Raw genomic sequence first — 19,842 nt, 5'->3', positions numbered from 1 at the left:
AACACAGCTAAAGAAAACGTGGTGTTTACTAGTTCCAGTGCTGCTTACTGCTGGAGGTGCAATTATTGATTAGGGTACGGCAAAGCCATCTCTTTGAAATATAATTGGACAGAAGACAAATGGAGCTTTCATTCACCAGCTGCTTCCAGTCTAGAATAAATTTCACTAGCAAAATTGGTTTTTACTGCTTTACACTGCATTTTAAAGAGGGGGCATATCTTAATAGAATTCTGTGTACTTTAATGTGATAATGACTGCAAGCATTACATCTCTCAGGATCATTTTAAAAACACACTAGATCTTTCCAAAACTGAACTGGATTAAACAGATTTGCCTGACCAGACACAGGTTAAATTCAGGTTAGACAGTAATTTATAATCCCACATTGATTAAATGTAGTTCCAAATCACATGTTATTAATTTACAGAAATCTGAAGTAATTAAATTCACTGTTGTCTGCTCAAAGTTCCAAATATCTAATCTCAAATTGTGGAATTAACCAGTAGCTGTACCAGGGACATGATCACCAACAGGAATAAAATTCACGTTCTCATATTCAAGAAAAAGCTGTTAAATGAAATATGGACTTTTTTTAAAATTTATTTGTCACTAATATTAGAAGGGATAGCAACTTCACTAAAACATAAATTACTATCTAAAATTGTATATAGATATTAGCCAGCAAAGGATAAGGCAACTTTAATTTTAAAAATACTGCCTGCTTTACAGGAAAAAAAAATTCATCTATGAGGGAACATTGGGTGTAATATGCTATTGTAGTTCAGATATGAAGACAAACCAGAACAGTTAGCTGCCAAGGCAGTATTCACAGGTTTCAGATATGTGTTCGGTATTCATGCAAAGGCAAAAGGCTACCCATCCCTCTGAAAGTGCTTTTTATTCTACTACAATAAGAGTATCTGAAGCTCTGATTTCCATTTAAATGATTAAAAAAAAAGCTCCAAACAAGTATTTTGCACACATCTACTACTGATTGCTGGCTATAAAAGACCAAGTCCAAAATGTAACAATAAAATACCTTATGGTTACTGGAGTAAAGAGCAGGATAGTGGTAACGTTGTCCAAAAATGCAGAAAGAATTGCAGCAATAAGGCACAGAAGTGTAATCATGGCCCACACCTTGCCTCTAGAGAACCGATAAGCCTAGGAAAAACAAACAGAAGCAAAATTAGGGGACTAGATCACTCCAGCTTAGACTTCAAAAAGTTATAGATAAAGCAACTTGATCAAAGTCAAGCAACAGCGAGTTCAGAGTAGTTACTATTCCTTTACAATTACTCCAACAGCACCTTCTCCAGTGTGAAATAATTTGGCAAGAGAATATTTTATGGAAGTGGGCAAACAATCCCCCCATGCCAACAAAGTAACAAGTCTGAAGAAACATCACGCTCTGCTGCCAGCCGTACAGGGGGTCTGTGGCAGGAGAAGGGCTGAGCCCCCATCTTCTGCCTGCACCCAGGTGGACTAAGGTGGTTCAGACTTCTCACCACTTCCACAAGCTGGGACACATTCCCCACCCTCAGACCAGCACTGCTGGAGTGAGTCCAGAGGAGGGCCACAAACATGATCAAAAGGCTGGAGCACCTCTCATATGAGAACAGGCTGGAAGAGACCTGGGTTATTCAGCCTGGAGAAGAGAAGGCTCTGGGGTCACCTTACAGCACCTTTCAGTACCTAGAGGGGGACAATAAGAGAGCTGGGGGGAAAATCTTTGGGCAAGGGTGTGTAGTGATAGGGCAAGGGGGAATAGCTTTAAACTGAGAGTAGGTTTAGATTAGATATAAGGGAAAAATTCTTTAGTGTGAGGGTGGTGAGACTGCTAACAGGTTACCCAGAGAAGTTGTGGATGCCCCATCCCTGGAAGTGTTCAAGGCCAGGCTGGATGGGGTTTTAAGAAACCTGCTCTAGTGGAAAGTGTCCTTGGCCATGGCAGGGGGAATGGAACAAGATGATTAAGGTTTCTTCCAACCCAAACCATTCTCTAATTCTATGGTTATGATTCTATGAATTACACTTTTCATGTAATCTTTCGTTCTCTACTGTGCAAAGATCTGTGGCTGCTTTTCATATGTGGTCATAAAGTTAACAATAGATCCATCCCATATTTCTTCTGTCCCACTGCCAGGCATAAATAGAGATTTCAGCTACAGCACAACTGCAGTCCTGGGAAAGTCAATGAAATACTCAGCTTAATACTGTCCAAATGCTTGTGTACCCTACTGGGGACCTTTAACATTCTCCTGTAGAAACAGAATTGCTTTAAGGGCTTCCTTTCATCCACAAAGGATTTTTCTAGTATTACAAGTTGACCACTGTCATTTCTAATGTGATAAGTATACATTGACCTTAGAAAGGTTCTTTAAAGATAGTGCTTGGTGTGGCAGATCTGAACAAATACTAACTTGATAAATCTAGAAATAATTATAAGTACTAAATAAACCTACCTTTACTGCACAGTAGTCAAAGAATCCAGTCTCTGAAAATATGGCCACCAAAACCATCTACCAAAAGATGAAGAAAAATATAATCACTTGGAACTGATATATAATAGTAATTGAATCATTACTCAAAACTAAAGCAAAGCAGTTTGTGATCCTGACAAATGGACTTCTTATCTGACACAGCTTTGAGAATCTAATCACCATTATATTAGAATATCCACTACAGCTGCCAGATATCTCTAGTTAATTCATCATATGGTGAAATATACTTCTCAACATAAGCAGTCTGTAAAAGTCATACTAGTTGGGTTGAATTTTATTTGTAGTGACTAAGTGGGCATTATACACTAAGTATTCAATGTATCTCCCTTATATCATTAATCAAGAAAAAACAGTAAGTGTGTTTTTTCTCTGCAGTAATGCTCTACAGAGCACAGAAGATAGTGGCTTCAAGAATTGCTTGCATTTTCCTACATCTCAGAGGTCTCCTGTCCTTCTGTCTTAGCTCCCAATAGAATTTTTTTTTTTTTGCTTTCTTATTCTGTGGGGAATGCAGGGATCAAGGACCAGTGTCAGGAAGAAAAGCTCAGAATGGAAACAGATAATTGTAATTTTGTCTTTGTATATTCTATATTTTTTATTAGAGTCTAATAGCATTTGGACAACACTTTTTACCACAAATAGCTCTGGGCAAAGTGATTAAAATAATATATTATTGTAGTCTCATCAGATATTACTTCTCCATTTCTGGCTTGCTTTTTGTAGCTTCAGACATAGCAATAAGACAAAGAAAACCACTTTTCCAGCAGAGTGTGTTTGAGGAAGGTTTTGAATAAACAAAATTAAAAAGATAAATGAGAGTGATAATCTTTGACCCTTAAACAGGTCTTTCCATTCATTAACCACAAGGATGTTTTTTGCATGTTATCAATATGATTTCACAGATTGAAAAAAAAAATAGAAAAGGATCAACTTTTCAAAAGACTCCTTCAGAGGTCTGATCCTCATCCTTTTTGGAATATTCCTCAAGAGAGAAATTTTCATCATAAATTCTCTAAGTACAATTAACAAAATGTTTTTAAAGGAAACATCTCTACATTGAATGTGATTATTTTGGCACATTTAGAGCAAAAGATATGTTTTATTTACCATTCCAAACAATAATGCCAGTGTCTCGTAGTCAATCCACTCCACCACTTCGACCATACTTGGCCTCTGCAATCAAAAATACGATTACTAGTGAATGCCACAAAACACCTAACTTGTGATTAGCTATGACTTATAAACTCCACTTAATTGATGAGCCATTTAAATAAGCTGTGATGGAAATTAATAAGTGTTCCTACAAGCTACATAAAAAGTACTCTATTATTGCCATTACTACTACTATTATTATTATTATTACTAATTCAAAGTACTGCTGGCATTCTAAGTGGGTCATTATCAGGCTATTGGTTGGTCTAGTTGTTCCTTACATAGCATTACAGAAATAAAAGATAACCAAATTATATGGTACACTGCAGTTTCCTTTTTGGTAAAGAACAAAAGCATACCACTTCACCTGTGAACAAACTGGAGGGAATTTAAGGGAACATAGTAATGATGTGGTTATGAGAACAACCGAGAAAATCAATCTGAGGTTTCACTATATATCAGCTAAGAGTAAGCAGCAGGAGAAACAAAAGGGTTGGAACAGGAAAGCATGAGATGTAATTATTTAGGGTAGTATAAAGCGATGTATTTCCATTGAGGTTTGCTTGGTAGCCTAACATTACCGAAAATAACAATGTTAAACTAACACTGGATTAAGCTGAAAATGGTTGTAGTCAGCTTCCTGCAAATCAGAACAAAAAGGCATCAACTGACTTCTTTGTACTCTCCTTGTCTATACATGTCTGACCTGTTTTCCCTGCCCAGTTTCTGTCCTATCATCTCTCTTTCTTAAAAAACACTGCTTTGCCATGTGCTCAATTAGAACTGGGCAAACACGGAAATTTATCATAGCTGACACCACAGCCAGAAACAAAGGGAGCACTTACAGTTTGATAACTTACCTCCCCAACAATAGCTAAGGCAGCTAAAGCGGCCAAAGAGCCCAGCATCGCTGCAAGGGTCCTGTGAACAATCTGCAACAAAGGGTAACAATTGACCACAGCTCCCTCTAAGCATCTCCTTACTATTAAAAAGAAGTGGGAGAAAGGACAAAAATTCAGGTACACAATTCTTTTCTTCATTTGCTTGAGGGTTTTTTCTGACCAAAGGATGGTTAATTACTTTGCTATTAAAAACAACAAAAAAAAGGCACAAAAAAACAAACAAAACAAAAAACAAATAAAACAAAATTTAAGAAAAACAACCAGCCAAAGCCTTGCCTCTGCAAACACTTCTAGGAAGTCTCAGCTCTAATCTCCAGGTAGAGAAGGGACTTCAGCACCAGTTTCTTACATTTGTCAGTAGGTGACCCAAGAAGGAAAGCAATTCATCTTCCCCAGCTTAAGGATCAAAAAGCCTGCTCCTGTTGGCTTCCCTTCACAGCCCATGGAAAGAAGATGTATGCCCAGGAAGTGATCCACCTTATTCTTAATAGGGGCTTGTTCAGCAAGCATGCCCTGAAAATGTGCTTTTTTTCTCCAGGAACTCATCTGCAGTTATTTAATCCTCTGTGTCTGGAAGATCACAGATTGTGTAAAATAACTCAGCTAAAGTAAGCATGTAATTAATGAAAATCACACTACAAAAGACTGAATCTAATTACCGGCTTTCCCTATTAATGTGTTTAAATATTATTCCAATGCAAGTTAGAATTATTGTTGAGAAAGAAATAAAACAGACTAGAAATATTTCATTTGCTGCTAATTTCATAAGAAATATTTTGCTGATAATAAACAATAGGACGAGAGCATCTCAAGGCCCTCCTCCATTTGTAAAGGAAAAGCAAAAAAGGAAATATTTGGCTTTGTTTTTTCTCCTTGATTGTGTAGTTTTAAAAGAAATGGTAAAGAACTACACAATTCACCAAATTACTAGAAAAATAAATGCATAAATTACTAACTCAAGAGTCAAAAGAATTATCTGTCTCATTCTCCTGTTTTCCTTAAAATGCACTGAAGAATAACCTGTTCATGGTCACAAAGCAGGAGATCAGACAAAGGTTTTTACAGCCTGATGACCCACTTGTTCAGAGCACAAAGGACAGCTCCCACCAGCTCCTAGAGAAATGTGTGTGGTAACTCACTGGTTCATTTTTGATTTCCAGTTTCAGAGCATTGACACATAAACACACGTACACCCTTCTGATTCTGCAGAGGTGGGGAGCATTTGATAACATTCCATAGCTCTTCTGGCTGACAATCAGGTGCAGCAATTTGACCTTACAGCTCTCTCCAATAAAAGATGCCAAGCAGAGCTGTCCATTAGGGAAGGGGATCAGCTTCTTACCAGAGCAAAGTAAGTTCAAGCATAAGCTACTGGGAAATCCTCAGCTGTCCTCAGACTGAAGGTTTTCTCCTCATCCAATCCCCACTCACGTTAGATAGCTCTTTTGCAGTTCTCAAAAACATATCATAGATTTTCTGAGATTTGTTTAGCCACAGATTTTTTGCATATTTCCACATGAGCACTTTTGCTGTCACTGTTTTATACTTAATTGCTTACATTGGGTTGACTGCATTTTCAGTTTCCAAGAGTTTGCTGTCACCTATGGGTGAAGTTGGCTTTAATTTATGCAGAAAGAAACTGTACAAACTAAGTAATCTGTCAGTTCCTTCATTCTGGTGGTTTTTCAAGAAGGATATACAAAAGTATACCCTGAACTATGAACAAGGTGCAAAGCTTTATTACAAAAAACTTAGTAAATGTACAACTCTCCATTCCAGCAAACTATGAAATGAAAGTCATAAAATAATGTAAATCCTAGAAAGAACATTTATGTAAACTCTGAGACATGTAAATATTCAAAATTTGATATTTAGGAAGCTTTAGGAAAGAATAGATTACTCTCTTTAATTTTCTTTTCACAGAAAATAAACCCCAAACAAATAATATTTTGCAAATGTATTTTTAAAAGCTTACAAATGTAGAAGTTAGGAGATGCAGGTTATGAGTTGTGACATTCTTTGAACCACAATTCCATCTAACACATATTTGGAGGGTATTATATAAAGTAAAATTCCATTATTACTCTTCCGAAAAATAGTACAGATGACCAAACCCTTTTGAAGATAGGCAGGGGATAAGTATCTTTTCAGGATGGATCTTGATGTGTATCCATAAACAACAGCTCAGGTAGAGAATTGAAAGAGCTCAGAAATAAATGAAGACAGACTTAATCCCAGGAAAGCTGAGAGATTTAGTGGACTTCTGAATCTAAAGACTTTTTTAAAGGTTAAGTGAGAAATCATCTGTATTCATCTGATCCTTCTCTCACTTGACAAAGTGCATACCCCTGTGCAATGACCACAGAGATGAGAAAGACAGAGCTGATGAGAAGGAAGGTACAAAGCTTTTAGAATATCAGTTTGCAGGCCAGAGCACCCCACCTCCTAGTCCAACTGCAAAACTTATAAACTCTTAGCAAAAAGGGCATCTTCACCATCAACATCACCTTTATTTTTGTCTGAAGGATACCTACCAGTGCTGACTTACTGCAGCAGCAAAGGATAGTGCTCTCACCTTTTTCAAAGAGACAGTTATACCAGTACAAACTGCTACTGAAAACAATGCAGTCCAGATTTCACTCTTTACAAAGCAGGATTCAGCTGTAGAGATCACTTATACAGGACATTACAAGGCTAAGAGCTGAAGACATTGAAAAAAAAAGGGAATGGATATTTACAGAATTTTATATAAAAAATGAAAATACCCAAAGCTGCAACAGTGAAGGCTCTTAAAAACAGCGTCAACAACGTAGCTGTGTTGACAGCAACATCCTGGGGTCAATTCAGAATAAGCAAGGACTAGGAAAGGCTACTATAGCAATTTTGTTTCATAATTATCTGTAGAAAGCTTGTCTCATGATTGCCTGCTGTGTGATAAACACAATGTGCTGAATGCTGATTCTAATAGTTTCCATACTCTTAATTCAGGAGTTCATTTTAAAGTAAGATATTAAAGCAACCCAAATAATTTATGCCACAAGTCTTTGTGCTTGATATTAATTAACAATATGTAGTTCCAGAACTATAATACAAATTGGATTTAGAAAGCCTAGACCTTCCCCAGATATAAATTTCTTTATCTATCTGTAAGTGCCTTAGAATTTATGCACTGAGTTCATCAAACCACTTGGTAGACTGCAACAGCATCATTATAAAAATTATTCTGAATTCCAAACACTAAATCTTGGATGGTGTTCCATGAGGCAAAAGGAAAATATTTAGAAGCCAATTGAATGGTGACCTGTGTACTATTTCAGAGCATACCTTTACCAGCTGAAATCCAGGGCAGGCATATTTCTGAAATGTGCTTGTGAAGATATTTGGTAAATGATACATCGTATCAAATATTTTATTTCCACAAGTCCTTTGCTATAGGTGATAAATAGCAGTTGAAAGATGAGTGTCAATGATTTTTATGTAAAGTTTCAAATGCAGCCCCTATTCATTTCTTATCCATTTTGTCTCCAGTGAAGCCTGTTTTATTAAACTTCTTATTTTACTGATAAATTAATTCACATTTGATAGAGTGGCAGCATTGCTGCATTTCAACAAAGATGCAGTTATTACCAAGCCTATATCCACATATGGGTTTTATGCATTTTTCACCTACCTCCAGAATAGCTGAGACCTTCCTTATAAAATCAACAGCCAAATCCCTCTTAGACTTTATAAAATCTCTAGTTCATTTCTTTATTCTCATGGGACAAGGAGGGAGAGAAGTAAAATTTACCCTGGGATAGCTTTTTTCTGACTTTATATTTTGTATCTATTCCTTGTTATGTTTTAATAAGGATTTATTGAGTTAAAAGAAGACATTCTCAGCAGTAGAAGAGGTTTTTTCCACAGACTGTTTTTCCTAAAGATAATCAAGACAGTATTAGCCTGAACACCTCTGAAAATGTGCTCCTCGGTCACATCCCTTGATGGAGTTATCTTGTAATTTGCTGTCATGTACTTTATAAATTTTGGTGGTCTCCTTTTCCTTGGACTATTGCAGTTGTTTTAGCAGGATACAGATGAAACTTCAGTCTTTCATGTGTACACATATTTCATTCACTCTTAAGCAGATCAAAATAAGTGGATCAAAAAACCCCACATTTTGGAAAATTAATGCAGAAGTCTAACACTGGCATCAGAAGCTGAAATCAAAAATGGAAATTGCAGAAAAACAGTGGTAATTTAGCTAAAAAATTAGGTAATTTTTATTAAGTGTCAAGCAACATAACTGAAAATTTGGGCTTATGATAGAAAACAAGGGTCAGAAAAGCCTTGAAATACTTTGAACTCTGCCTTGCTATAGATCCACTTCAAAGCTGAATGGCATCAAATTCTCAGATCATGGAAGTTTGCTTTATTTCTGGTAAATTGTACAGTTTGGACACAAAAAAGCAACAGACTAGAAATATACAATATAATCAGACACAAAGGAGGTCAGAGCAGCAGAAAAAGAAGGTCTATGATGCCAGACATATTTATTTGATTTTCTACATGCTCACCTCTAGTAAAGAGACTGACCAGTACCAATTAGTGAAAGCATAGCAACATACCTCCCCTTCAGCTGCTGATGGCAGCTAATGCTTTAACTCCTCACCCTCCTCCCCTCAGTTTGCTCCCTACACAAGCTCTGCAGAAGCAGTTCTGCAGCTTCTTCAGCCATGGAGCACCGTGTCCAGCACAAGGGAACCCCTCACAGGGGATGTGTCTCAACAGCTTGTGCAAGATGAATGATAACAGAAAATTAATTGCCTTAAAATTACTTAGCTAAGCAGTAGCAAGTAAACTCTGTAAGGATTTTAATGAGGCAAAAGGGAAGTGCTTCACATAGCTTAGAAAGTATGACATGCTGCTTCAGCACGCAGGGAGGGACTAGAGCAGCTCTTGAGGCAAGCATGTAGGGTACACTGGTGAAAAATGATGTGCATCAAGAATCCCAAAGTGACTACAAGCATCACAAAAATCAGTGACAGCAAGAACAGCTATTTATGTCTTCCTCTGCAGATTAGGACATTATCTATATGTATTCTATACATGCAGACATGAATCATAAGACTTTACACTAGGTTAAATATTTAGAAAATCTAATAATAAATCTCATTTCTGTAAGTCAAAATATGTCAAAACTTTATCACTGTACAGAAGTATGTCTTGGTTGGGAAAAAAAAAATCCGAGACCAAAAGTTTACTCATTTTTACAAGAAATCCATGGTAAATCAGTATAATAATACTGCCATTTGCATGAAATATGTGACCAAGACCAGTAAAGAGCACTGACTGGAGAAATCTGTGGATTTAGAAACATTAGCTGCATATCTTAATACTAACATGCATTCTTATTCATTCTTTGCACAATAAATGTTTATGCCTGTGAAAATAATATTCCATATATATTCATATATATTCAATAGCTCTTTTTAAAGACAAATACCCAACATTAAATGACTATTTTTAAATGGAAACACTAGGTTCTGCAGCAAATTTTGTCATTTCTGAACATCTACACAACCCCCAGGAAAGAAAGCACCCATCTGTAACATTCTGCTATAATACCTATTTCCACTCAGTGTGTCAAATTACTTGTTCTGATTTAATATCAGTGGAGGAAGTCCTGGTATAAACAACTTAGGGGAAGTCATGGAAGGCAACAGTTTGTCACTTCCTAACACAATGCTACACAATAGAAACACTATACAAGATCTTAAATAGAAAGTGATTAAAAGTAATTCTGTATGGTGTCCAAGACAATGCCTGCATTATTTCACTTTTATCCCTACGATATGTGTGCTGGTTTTGTCTGGGGTAGAGTTAACTTTCTTCACAGGGGCTGGTGTGGGGCTGTGTTTTGGATTTGTGCTGAACACAGGGTTGATAATGTAGGAATGTTATTGCTGATCTGGGCTTACGCACAGCCAAGGCCTTTTCTGCTTTTCCTGCTGCCATGCTGATGAACAGACTGTGGATGCATAGGAGATGGTGAGCCAGGACAGCTGACCCCACCAGACCAAAGGCATATTCCAGACCATATGACATCATGATCAGTATAAAAAGTGGGAGGAAAAAGGAGGAAAGGGGGGGACATTTGGAGTGATTCAGTTTGTCTTTCCAAGTCACTGTTCTGCATGATGGGGCCCTGGTCTCCTGGAGATGGCTGAACACCTGCCTGCCCATGCGAAGAAGTGAAGTAATTCCTTGCTTTTCTTTGCTTGTATGTGCAGCTTTCACTTTCCTTATTAAACTGTCTTTGTCTCAATCCATGAGTTAGCTAGCTTTTCTCCTTCCAATTTTTTCTCTGATCCCTCTGGTGGGAGAGTGAACAAGCAGCTTCCTGGGGCTTGGCTGCTGGCTGGGGTTAATCCACAACAGCACATTAATAGAACAAGCTAAGAAATACAAGGTAAGGATATCTTAAGACTCTTGTCTAGGATAGGCAGCCCTGAAATTCTGCAACTAAGAAACTGTGTTAAGCTGACATCAATTCTTTCTATACATAAAACAATGCAGAGAGAGAATCAGGGAGAGATAGACAGAGAGAGAGACTTAAGGATATCAAATTATTTTCTGTGAATAAATTACTGGATTAATTCATTCCCCTCTTCTATATCGAAAATCTATAGGTTGATTCTAGATTCTGCAGAGATATTTGTTACTCCATAGCTCTGTCAAAGGCTTTAAATTAACAATGTGCACAATTTACAATCTTTTCAGTGTCTATGAGTTTTCTCCCGTAGTTATATGACTGCTTGCTGTTTGTAGAGAAAACTGAATGACTGAATCTTCATGCTGATACGGAACATTGGATTAACTGGTTCAAAGTGGCCCTTGAATGGTGTGAAGACAAACATAACCTTGATGCATGAGATTAAACAAACTACTGAAACCCTTATATTTTCATGTCTTGGAAACTTGAGGAAAAAGCAAAGCTGGAGAAAATAACATAGAACTAGGAAGGAAGGAGGGAAGTATCATTTGTACAGATGATGGACAGAGGACGCCGAAGAGGGTTTAATCCTATGTGATGAGGGTTGAAATGACTGCTAAGTTGCTTCTTGTTTTGAAATAACCTCCCACCTCAGAATATTAAGGTAAAAAGGGATAAAAAGCTATAACATCATGCCTAGTTAATATTTCTCTCAGAATCATACAAAAGAGAGAAGTCTGCCATACCTGTATCACTACAGCCACAAGTGGATGTTTTCCAGACTCCGTATGTTGGAATGGTTCTGATGTTACAAAAATCAGTTTTATATACCTCCAGAAAACTACATAAGGTAGTACCCAGTAACATCTGATAGCTTGATAGCTCCTCAGAGTCAAATTTTAAAAGCAAATCTGAACTTGGTGTGAATTTGGGGATTTTGTCTTGTTATAGAAGTGGACAGACACACAGAGAAATGAACCGACCCATGTTCTGTAAATCAGGGCCTTGGGTCCAGTCATATCAAAAGAAAGTGGAGCCCTGCAGAAAGACAGGATGTTGATCATTTTCATGTGCCAAGGCACTCATTCCTGTAATATTTTAGCTACATAAAACATGTTCTATATGACTTAAGTAAAGAGATCTGGTCATGAGCCAGTAAAGAACCTAGAAGAAAATAAACCAAACTGCTACTGTGAGTCAACATGATCAAAGCCATTGTTTACTGGCCTAGGAACAAGCTTTCAGTCTTGCAAGGGTCAATCCAGTTCTCCAGCACCTATCTCAGCAGGCTTTGCTGACTCCATCCACTCCAGATATTTTGGTATTCTACACCCTTATTCATTGTGTCCTAAAGGCCTTCGTGAGGACTGAGAGACCCTGAATTACATTTGCAGTTTCAGAACATTTTCTGAAACTGAAAGATGCCACCATTTGTATTTTCCCAGTTATCTCAGCATTCTTAAGACTAATGAGACTGTGAATTTCTAGTAAACAATTGACATGGACCAAATCACGAAATCCCTGTCTGAATCTTTGTCAGCCCTCTTAAAATAGTAGGATAATACAGAAATACAGAAATACAGCCACGCACTATGAACTGTAGAGCAAGCTGCAGTGCTTGCATTACCTTTACAGGGAACTTTCTGCTCCGGCTAGCAGTTTCTCTGGAGAGTCTTCATCCCTGACATCTCCTGTCTTTTTTCACTCCACTTTTCTTATTCAAATTTTTTTCCTCTTTAAATCATGTCATCACATCTCCCTTCAAGCCTGCCTGCTACACTTTCATGTTTTTTCATCCACTTTTGCTCTTGCTCTTGGTGAAGGAAGGCACCATCTGAGGTCCCAGAAAGAGCTGAGTGGTTCTCATCCCTGTTTGTGTGCATTAGGAGTGTACGTGCGTTCTAACAACTTGTTAAAATTTTAAGACTTCATGGCTCTCTACCTCTCTGACTGTCGTAGGCAGGGTAGAAGCTGAACAGCAGCATTCAATTAAGCTAATTTAATGTTCTATTCCCTCTCTCAAACAGAAAGGAAACACACCAATCCACAAAATACGTAGTATAGAAGACAGGGCAAAACATTTGTGTTTGCCAGTCTTTCAAAAATTGAACAAAATACAGTTCAAAATTAGGTTTAAAAGGCACAGAAAAAAGCAAGCGGATATTTGGAAATTAGTTTTTGCATTTAGTGTTGAAAATATGACTCCTATTATTTCAAAAAATAGCATTCTGTCATCATCTTTTAAAGCAGACAATCCTATCTAGTCCTTAGAGTAGTGAGCAGCACCATCCAGTGGCAATTTTTTTCCTATTTAGTTCTTAATTAAAGACAGTGTACATGCTAAAGTACCATAGAGCTCAAAAGAAGGTATTTTTCTTTAAAACACACATATTTAGAGCACAGCCAGACTTCTACCAAGATAGATCTAACAATTAGGCAGGCAATAGTCAGTGAAAAATCAATATTCATACTGGATTAATAATACAAAATTGTTATTATATCTAGCTGTGATCCAGATGAGGATTTTGCTTGCTATTATACTGCATTTTTGTTTTATTGAAACTCATCCCTTCCTCGTCTTACAGAATTTTTCTTCCTTTAGGCATCCTTTCCTTTGTTGTAGTTAGGGAAGGTAAAAATGACTAGTTTATCTGTCCTTTTAGAGACTCCTCATTGTTGGCAGTGGCTCTACACTACAAAAGCAGTCAACCACACCTCGTGGGTACTGATTCAATCCTTCTCAAAAGGAACAACTTGCAATGCTCTTGCACAGAAGATTTAAAGTAATTTGAGCTTCTCAGAATTCACAGAGGTCACAACCTCCTCCTAAACTAGAGAAAGGCATCAGGGAATGACAGTCAAGCTTGATTGTCCATACTGCTTAGTTGGTAGCTCAGTAACAGGGTGTTCTCTCTGGAAGAATATCTAGGGTGCTACTTGTTTAATATTTTACTCTGGGGGACAGGACAAACGGATCTGTCCCATGTCTGGATCTCCTTGTTCAATCCAGTCATCCAGCATCTACCTCAGCAAGCTTTACTGCACACGCTCAGTTTATGTCCTAAAACCAGCGCTCATGGGAATGGCAGGAGTGCCCTCATTATAGTGCACATTTTCAGCTGGGGAGGTATGGGGGGAAGTAGACTTTTGAATGGTAAAGTTGCTTTAGAGTTATGGGGACTCCAAACAAGATCCAAAATCACTTGTTGCCCAGGGCAGATGAGGTTATACTGCTCCAGAGGAAGATAGATTTCTATTCAAGGTAAGTTTTTCTGCTGGATTTTATGTTTAGGTTTCATTACCCTGATTTTAGGTTCTGTGCAACCCTCAGAGTCCCAATATTTACAACTTCTGGGCTTTTTTACTCCCTACCATCCAGACAGGGGGGCAGATAAGGGGAAAGTTTTATTCTTGCCCAGGAAGGTATGGCTTGGACTCTTATCAAAGAAGGTAGAAGGTTTGTTCTGATAATCTGTCCCTAATTTTCTGCCAAACCCTACAGCAGTGTTTTAATTCCTCTTCACATTTTTTTTCAGCCTAGAACAAATGAAATCCATAGCAGCAGGAATATATTCTCTCCCACAAAGGCCACGGAGTGCATCAGCTACTAATTTCTTTTTTACACGGTCTTTCCCAATAATTGCTATAGATTTTCTTCTGTTCCTTTCCTACGAATCTTTTGGGAGGACTTATGTGGAGGTGGGAACATTCTAATCCACACTCTTCTCAGTCTGTATTTAGATCAATATAAGAATGAATAGGAAGGGAGAAGCCATGCTGAGTAAGCTGATCACTTCTGTGATCAGTCACACTTTTTGTAACTTTCCTTATCAGAAAAAAAATCTCCCTTAAGATTAGCCTATTTCTATCAATATTCTATTTATATTATGCTTCATAGAACCAATGAGTATTTCTTCTCTTTTCATATTTCCTCTCTAAAGCATAATTTTTTATACAAAATCTGGACCATCCGAGTGTAGACAGCAGTAATAACACCTCGTTCCATTTGTAAAAATATTTCCTGTGAGGAAACAGTGGTTCAACCAGCCTACAGTGACAGAAAAATGGTCAGACAAAAACCACATAAAAGTTTTGTTCTCTGGAGTTAATTTCTGCTGGTTAGATACTATTAAAAATCACTCTGCTTTGAGTTAAAGAAATTAAGCTTAGGGGATGTTTATTCATAATTTAAGTTAGTTAATAATAGAAAAGTAATATGGAGAGAAATCCACTTCCATTAAAGTAATGAAAATTGTGATTATAAGCCCATAGTTCATGCTAGTAAGAAACTAGAGCTTTTAAGGCCAGATCTTGCACTTTCAAGTATTTTTGTTTCAAGAAGAAATGCAGACATGTAAATGTCATTCAAGATGTCAGATAATTAAAATGCCATTTAAAAGATCCTGGCAAAATCTTTCTTAGTGATACTTACAAGACTGGGTATGAAGCTAAATAATAACCCCTGTGATAAAATAAGTCCTATAGAAGCTCTCACAGAATTTCTGATACTTGCTTGTATCACTTTTCTGCTATTTGATGTGCTATCGGTATCTTTTATTTTTTCTTCTATTTTTAAAATTAATTTAGTATAATAAATGTTATTTTGCCTTTTCTCCTGATTAAATGAAATGTTTTACAAAATAGCGTTTTAAAGGCCATTACTTTCACATTTGCTTCTGCTAGCTCATTCAACTATCATAAACAGCTAACACTGCATTTTAACACACAAAACAAAACAAATGCATTATTAAGGGAAAGTATTGGACAAGGGCACACATTAATTCATTTCAATTAATGAGCTCTATACTTTAATAGTTGATGTCTAGCATTCCTCCTTACATATTTCTAATTAATGCAGGTTCAACATAGCTGCAAATACTCAGTTAATAATTACTAAAAAGGGCTTTATCAATTCAAGAACCTTTTCTGAATACCAGTGAAACTTTAATATTTTAACAGATTTAAGGTAGAGATACAGATAGATTTCTTTTTAGTATAACCAGTGTATTATCCCATTCTCTGTGCAGACAAAACCAGGGAAAAGGTGAGAAAGCAAAGATATCCAGCTGTGCTTATCTGATGTCTAAATAATCTATCTAACTAATAGCTAACAATGAGATTTTTATCTGCAGTATTTTCCTTGACCATCCCCAATGACCAGAAATTATACATCATCCAGTTAATGGGCTACAAATAGTCACTTTAGTTACACAGGAAAATGCTTTTCTGGAAGTATGGAAATCAAAGAAGGCAAAGGTTCAAATACACTTTTAGCTGAAAGAACAAAGATATTTGGAGCAGGAGATTATAAAAATTAAATTTTCTAACTTTTTCTTTGCTTGAATTTTTTTTTCAAGTTCTCAATCAAGAGAGACTTTACATTTTGAGGATCCAAAATAGAAAAGCCTGTCTGAAAATACATTGTGAAGTAATTTAATACAGCAACATCAACGTAGAACTCCATGCATCCACATTTTACACCAGATGTCCCTGTAGACCAACATGAAAACATAACCCATCCTACCCGTGTTCCACAGTAAACCTGCAGGGTCAGACAGTAGAGAAAATAGCCCACAAACTTCAAACAAAAAACTAAGGGATGACCAAGTAAAGAGAGTTAAAAGCAATATACAAAAATTTCAAGAGGTAGAGTAGTAGAATTGTGAAGTAAGAAAATATTCATATTTGTGGTAAGCCTGAAACTAGAAATCATTGGAAATTAAAGAGGAAAAGGGGCATCTTCTTTTATCAGAAACATATTTGTATTTTATGAATACGTAACATGTAATCAGTTTCAAAAGAAACAACACTGAAAATAAATGCCCAAAGAAATGAAGTTCAACAGTTTGTTTTCTGAAGAATGGCACATCCTGAGACCACCACTGACAAGGAGTGGTGTTTGATTTAGACATTTGATGCTAACATGGAGGCAAACAGCTGCCTCAGAGTAGATTTTGCCCTGTGAGTTTACAGTGGTAAAAGTTTGGAGAAGACAATTGTTTACAGTAAATGCACTTCAGATTCCAACTGGAACCTCTTACCTGATCAGCTTCTCCCATCATCCTGTATCTGCAGGAAGCAGAAGCTCCTGCAGCCTGTTTTGTACAGTCCCTGGTGACTAAGGCAGCAAAGAGCAAGAGAAGGGGAAGAAAGGATTAAAAGATGAGGACAGTGGGGATGAGGAGGCTGTGGGCAAGATCTACAATTCATTATGGGGGAAAAAAGGGCTGTGCAAGAGGAAAAGGAGGCTCTTGTGATTTGTAACAGATAAAATGCTTCCTCTTTCTTCATTTTTAAAGAAAATATGTGAAAATATGGCTCTAAAACTGGTTTGGGTGTCCACAGTGTCTGAATTTGAAGCTGTCTTGCAAATAATAATGAATAAAATACAGGAAACTAATAAAGACTGATAAAAGATGGGGAACAGCAACACCAAAAATGAAAATCCACGAGTGATTGCTCCCGCAGTAACATTGATTTCTCTAACAGTGATAACAGCTAAAAGGATAGAGAGTGCAATGTGTTGAGAAAGCAGGACTTCAGGCACTGAATTTATAAATACTGAATATAATGAAAGCCACTATTACATTTTCTAAAAATATTAACATCCATTGCTTGCAAGAAATCCATGAGGGAACCATACAGCATAAAAACTTAGAGTTTAGAATTTACTCTTGTGGTAGCATTTGTCAATCCTATAGATGCTATGGAGAAAAGAGCTAACATCATGATGCAATATGTGACTTTCCACATTCTGAGTTTCCAAAAAAGTTTACTTATGAGTATCTATTTCTACCTTCAAGTTTGCAGAATATCATTTTTCTGCCAACAACAGAAATCTTTCCTTGATATTTTCACAGAAGCAATAATTTAATGAGCTTTTTTAAGGTTTTTTCTTAAAAAACAACAGGAAAATTAATGCTTTCCCTGGTTTTGCTTTTCTGTTTCAAGACTTTATTTCCTTTTCCACATTAATTGTTCCAAAGCAGATTTTCAGGATGCAAACACAAAACCCCCCTTTATATACATTTAAAACCTGATGTTTTTGCAACTGCTAAAAGGTTGCATAGTTGGGTTTGGGGGCTTGGGCATGGGGATTTTTGTTTGTTTCAGGGTTTTTTTAAAAAAGAAGTTGCATTTAAAAGCATTAAGTCCATTTTGGTGCTGTGCTGCATGCCTACATGTATTTATAGAAAAATCTAGTCCAATCCCCCTCTGCATTTAATATTATATCTCTTTGTTCATTTATAATGTACATAGAGGCATTTTTAACTCCAGAATGAAATAATCATTGCTGAACAACATAATCTAAATGTCTAAAGCATCTGTTGTGTTGTGTGCATCCATTATTGGTATTTTGATGAGGTGGTGTTCTACAGCCTCACCATTTTAATGGGTAATGGGGTGAAAAGCTCAAAATATGCAATGGATGTGGAAGAAAAATGAGCATGCTGGACAGATATATACTGTGGAGCACCTTGTAGACTTTATTTCATTCATTTCTTTGTTTCATACTAGTGTAAATTAGGTGTGATTTGACTCAGAAAATTGACAGTATGGGTGCTCATATGAATTAAAAATAATTTTTTTTAAAGTGTTCCTCCCCATCTGCTACTCATTTTAAGGTAACAGGAAATGTTTTCAGTTCAAAGAAGTCAGTTGGAGTTCTGTACTATTTATGATATGTTTTCCATTCTTCGTGTGATGCAATGCATTTCTATTGGATTTCATACCTCAAGGTTTTGGAATGTTGTTGCTGTATATGTTAAAAGTTCCCTGTCCTTTTACTTCATGTTAACTCAGACTCCATTTCCTCTTCAAATAGTACAGTAAAAGAATGCCTAGAAGTCACTTACTAAAATATATGTATATTATATATACATATATAAAATATATGTATATATATATATACTAAAATATATCATTCTAACCTGTTAAAAGTACATAAAGTTCATCGTTTGAGGTACCTTAGAGAAGACAAATAACCAAATAGGGGTTTTTTTCTTTTACCTTATCTTAAAAAATAATTAACTTAAAAATAAATTTTCCACACCTTTCACAATTCTGACCTATTTTTACTCTCACAACCAGACTATAATTCTGTTGAAATATTAAAAAACTTATAGATCCTAATAGAAAAATATACAAGATTACTGTAACATTAAAAGAACTTGGCAAAATCACTTACAATTCAGAACAATTTCCCCACATGTATCTTATTAATGTCATTAGCAACACTGATGGTGCATGAAGTTATATACACATTTTAGAATTATATCAAATCCCGAGAGTGAAACTTTTTCTTGTGCTCTACTTACAACATAGGGAAAAAAAGAAAATCAAAGTACAAAACTGGCTTACTTCAAGTATGATCAGCACGTAGACACCTACTAAGATGATGGATGCAACTGTTACTTGTGCCTCTATATTTGCATGAAGGTACTGATGCTTCATGGAGAGAGGAACACTTCCAGGCTCCTGCAGGAAAGCTTGAATGTTTATGAAGATAGTGCCTCTGGTGAAAGAAAAAGAAGTTTTGTTTATTCCTGGGATGAAATACCTTTTGTTTTATTTGTGCATTAGTTTTATATCAAGTACTTATCAATATATGTGTTATATCTTTAAAAAAGCAAGCAACTCCTCAAACATTCTCAAACAAACTGGATCCCTCCAAAAAGTATTGTTTAGAAATTAAGTCAAGTACAAAACAGTCTTGTAAATCCTTTTAAAGAACAAGAGTCATCCTTTGCCGCCCCTCTGAAACATGCAGTGATAATTACTTTTAAAACATTATCTTAGTCAAGTCTAT

General features: G+C 36.5%; 1 protein-coding gene across 9 annotated transcripts in view; it reads right to left on the bottom strand.

Moving 5' to 3' along the window:
* OCA2 (OCA2 melanosomal transmembrane protein) overlaps positions 1 to 19,842 on the bottom strand; it is a 190,801-nt gene that overhangs the window by 106,462 nt on the left and 64,497 nt on the right. For 8 of the 9 annotated variants that reach the window (XM_048324885.1, XM_048324919.1, XM_048324895.1 and 5 more), the window contains 5 exons: positions 19,395 to 19,548; positions 4,517 to 4,588; positions 3,612 to 3,677; positions 2,466 to 2,522; positions 1,040 to 1,164 (listed from right to left, as the gene is read on the bottom strand). In XM_048324885.1, the coding sequence (XP_048180842.1) occupies positions 1,040 to 1,164; positions 2,466 to 2,522; positions 3,612 to 3,677; positions 4,517 to 4,588; positions 19,395 to 19,548 (474 nt within the window). The remainder of the gene's footprint in view (positions 1 to 1,039; positions 1,165 to 2,465; positions 2,523 to 3,611; positions 3,678 to 4,516; positions 4,589 to 19,394; positions 19,549 to 19,842) is intronic. The other variant, XM_048324928.1, reaches the window with a different exon arrangement.

The sequence above is a fragment of the Corvus hawaiiensis genome, chromosome 2 (assembly GCF_020740725.1).
Source record: "Corvus hawaiiensis isolate bCorHaw1 chromosome 2, bCorHaw1.pri.cur, whole genome shotgun sequence".
NCBI classification, from domain to species: Eukaryota; Metazoa; Chordata; class Aves; order Passeriformes; family Corvidae; genus Corvus; species Corvus hawaiiensis.
This window is presented reverse-complemented; position numbering and strand designations above follow the sequence as displayed.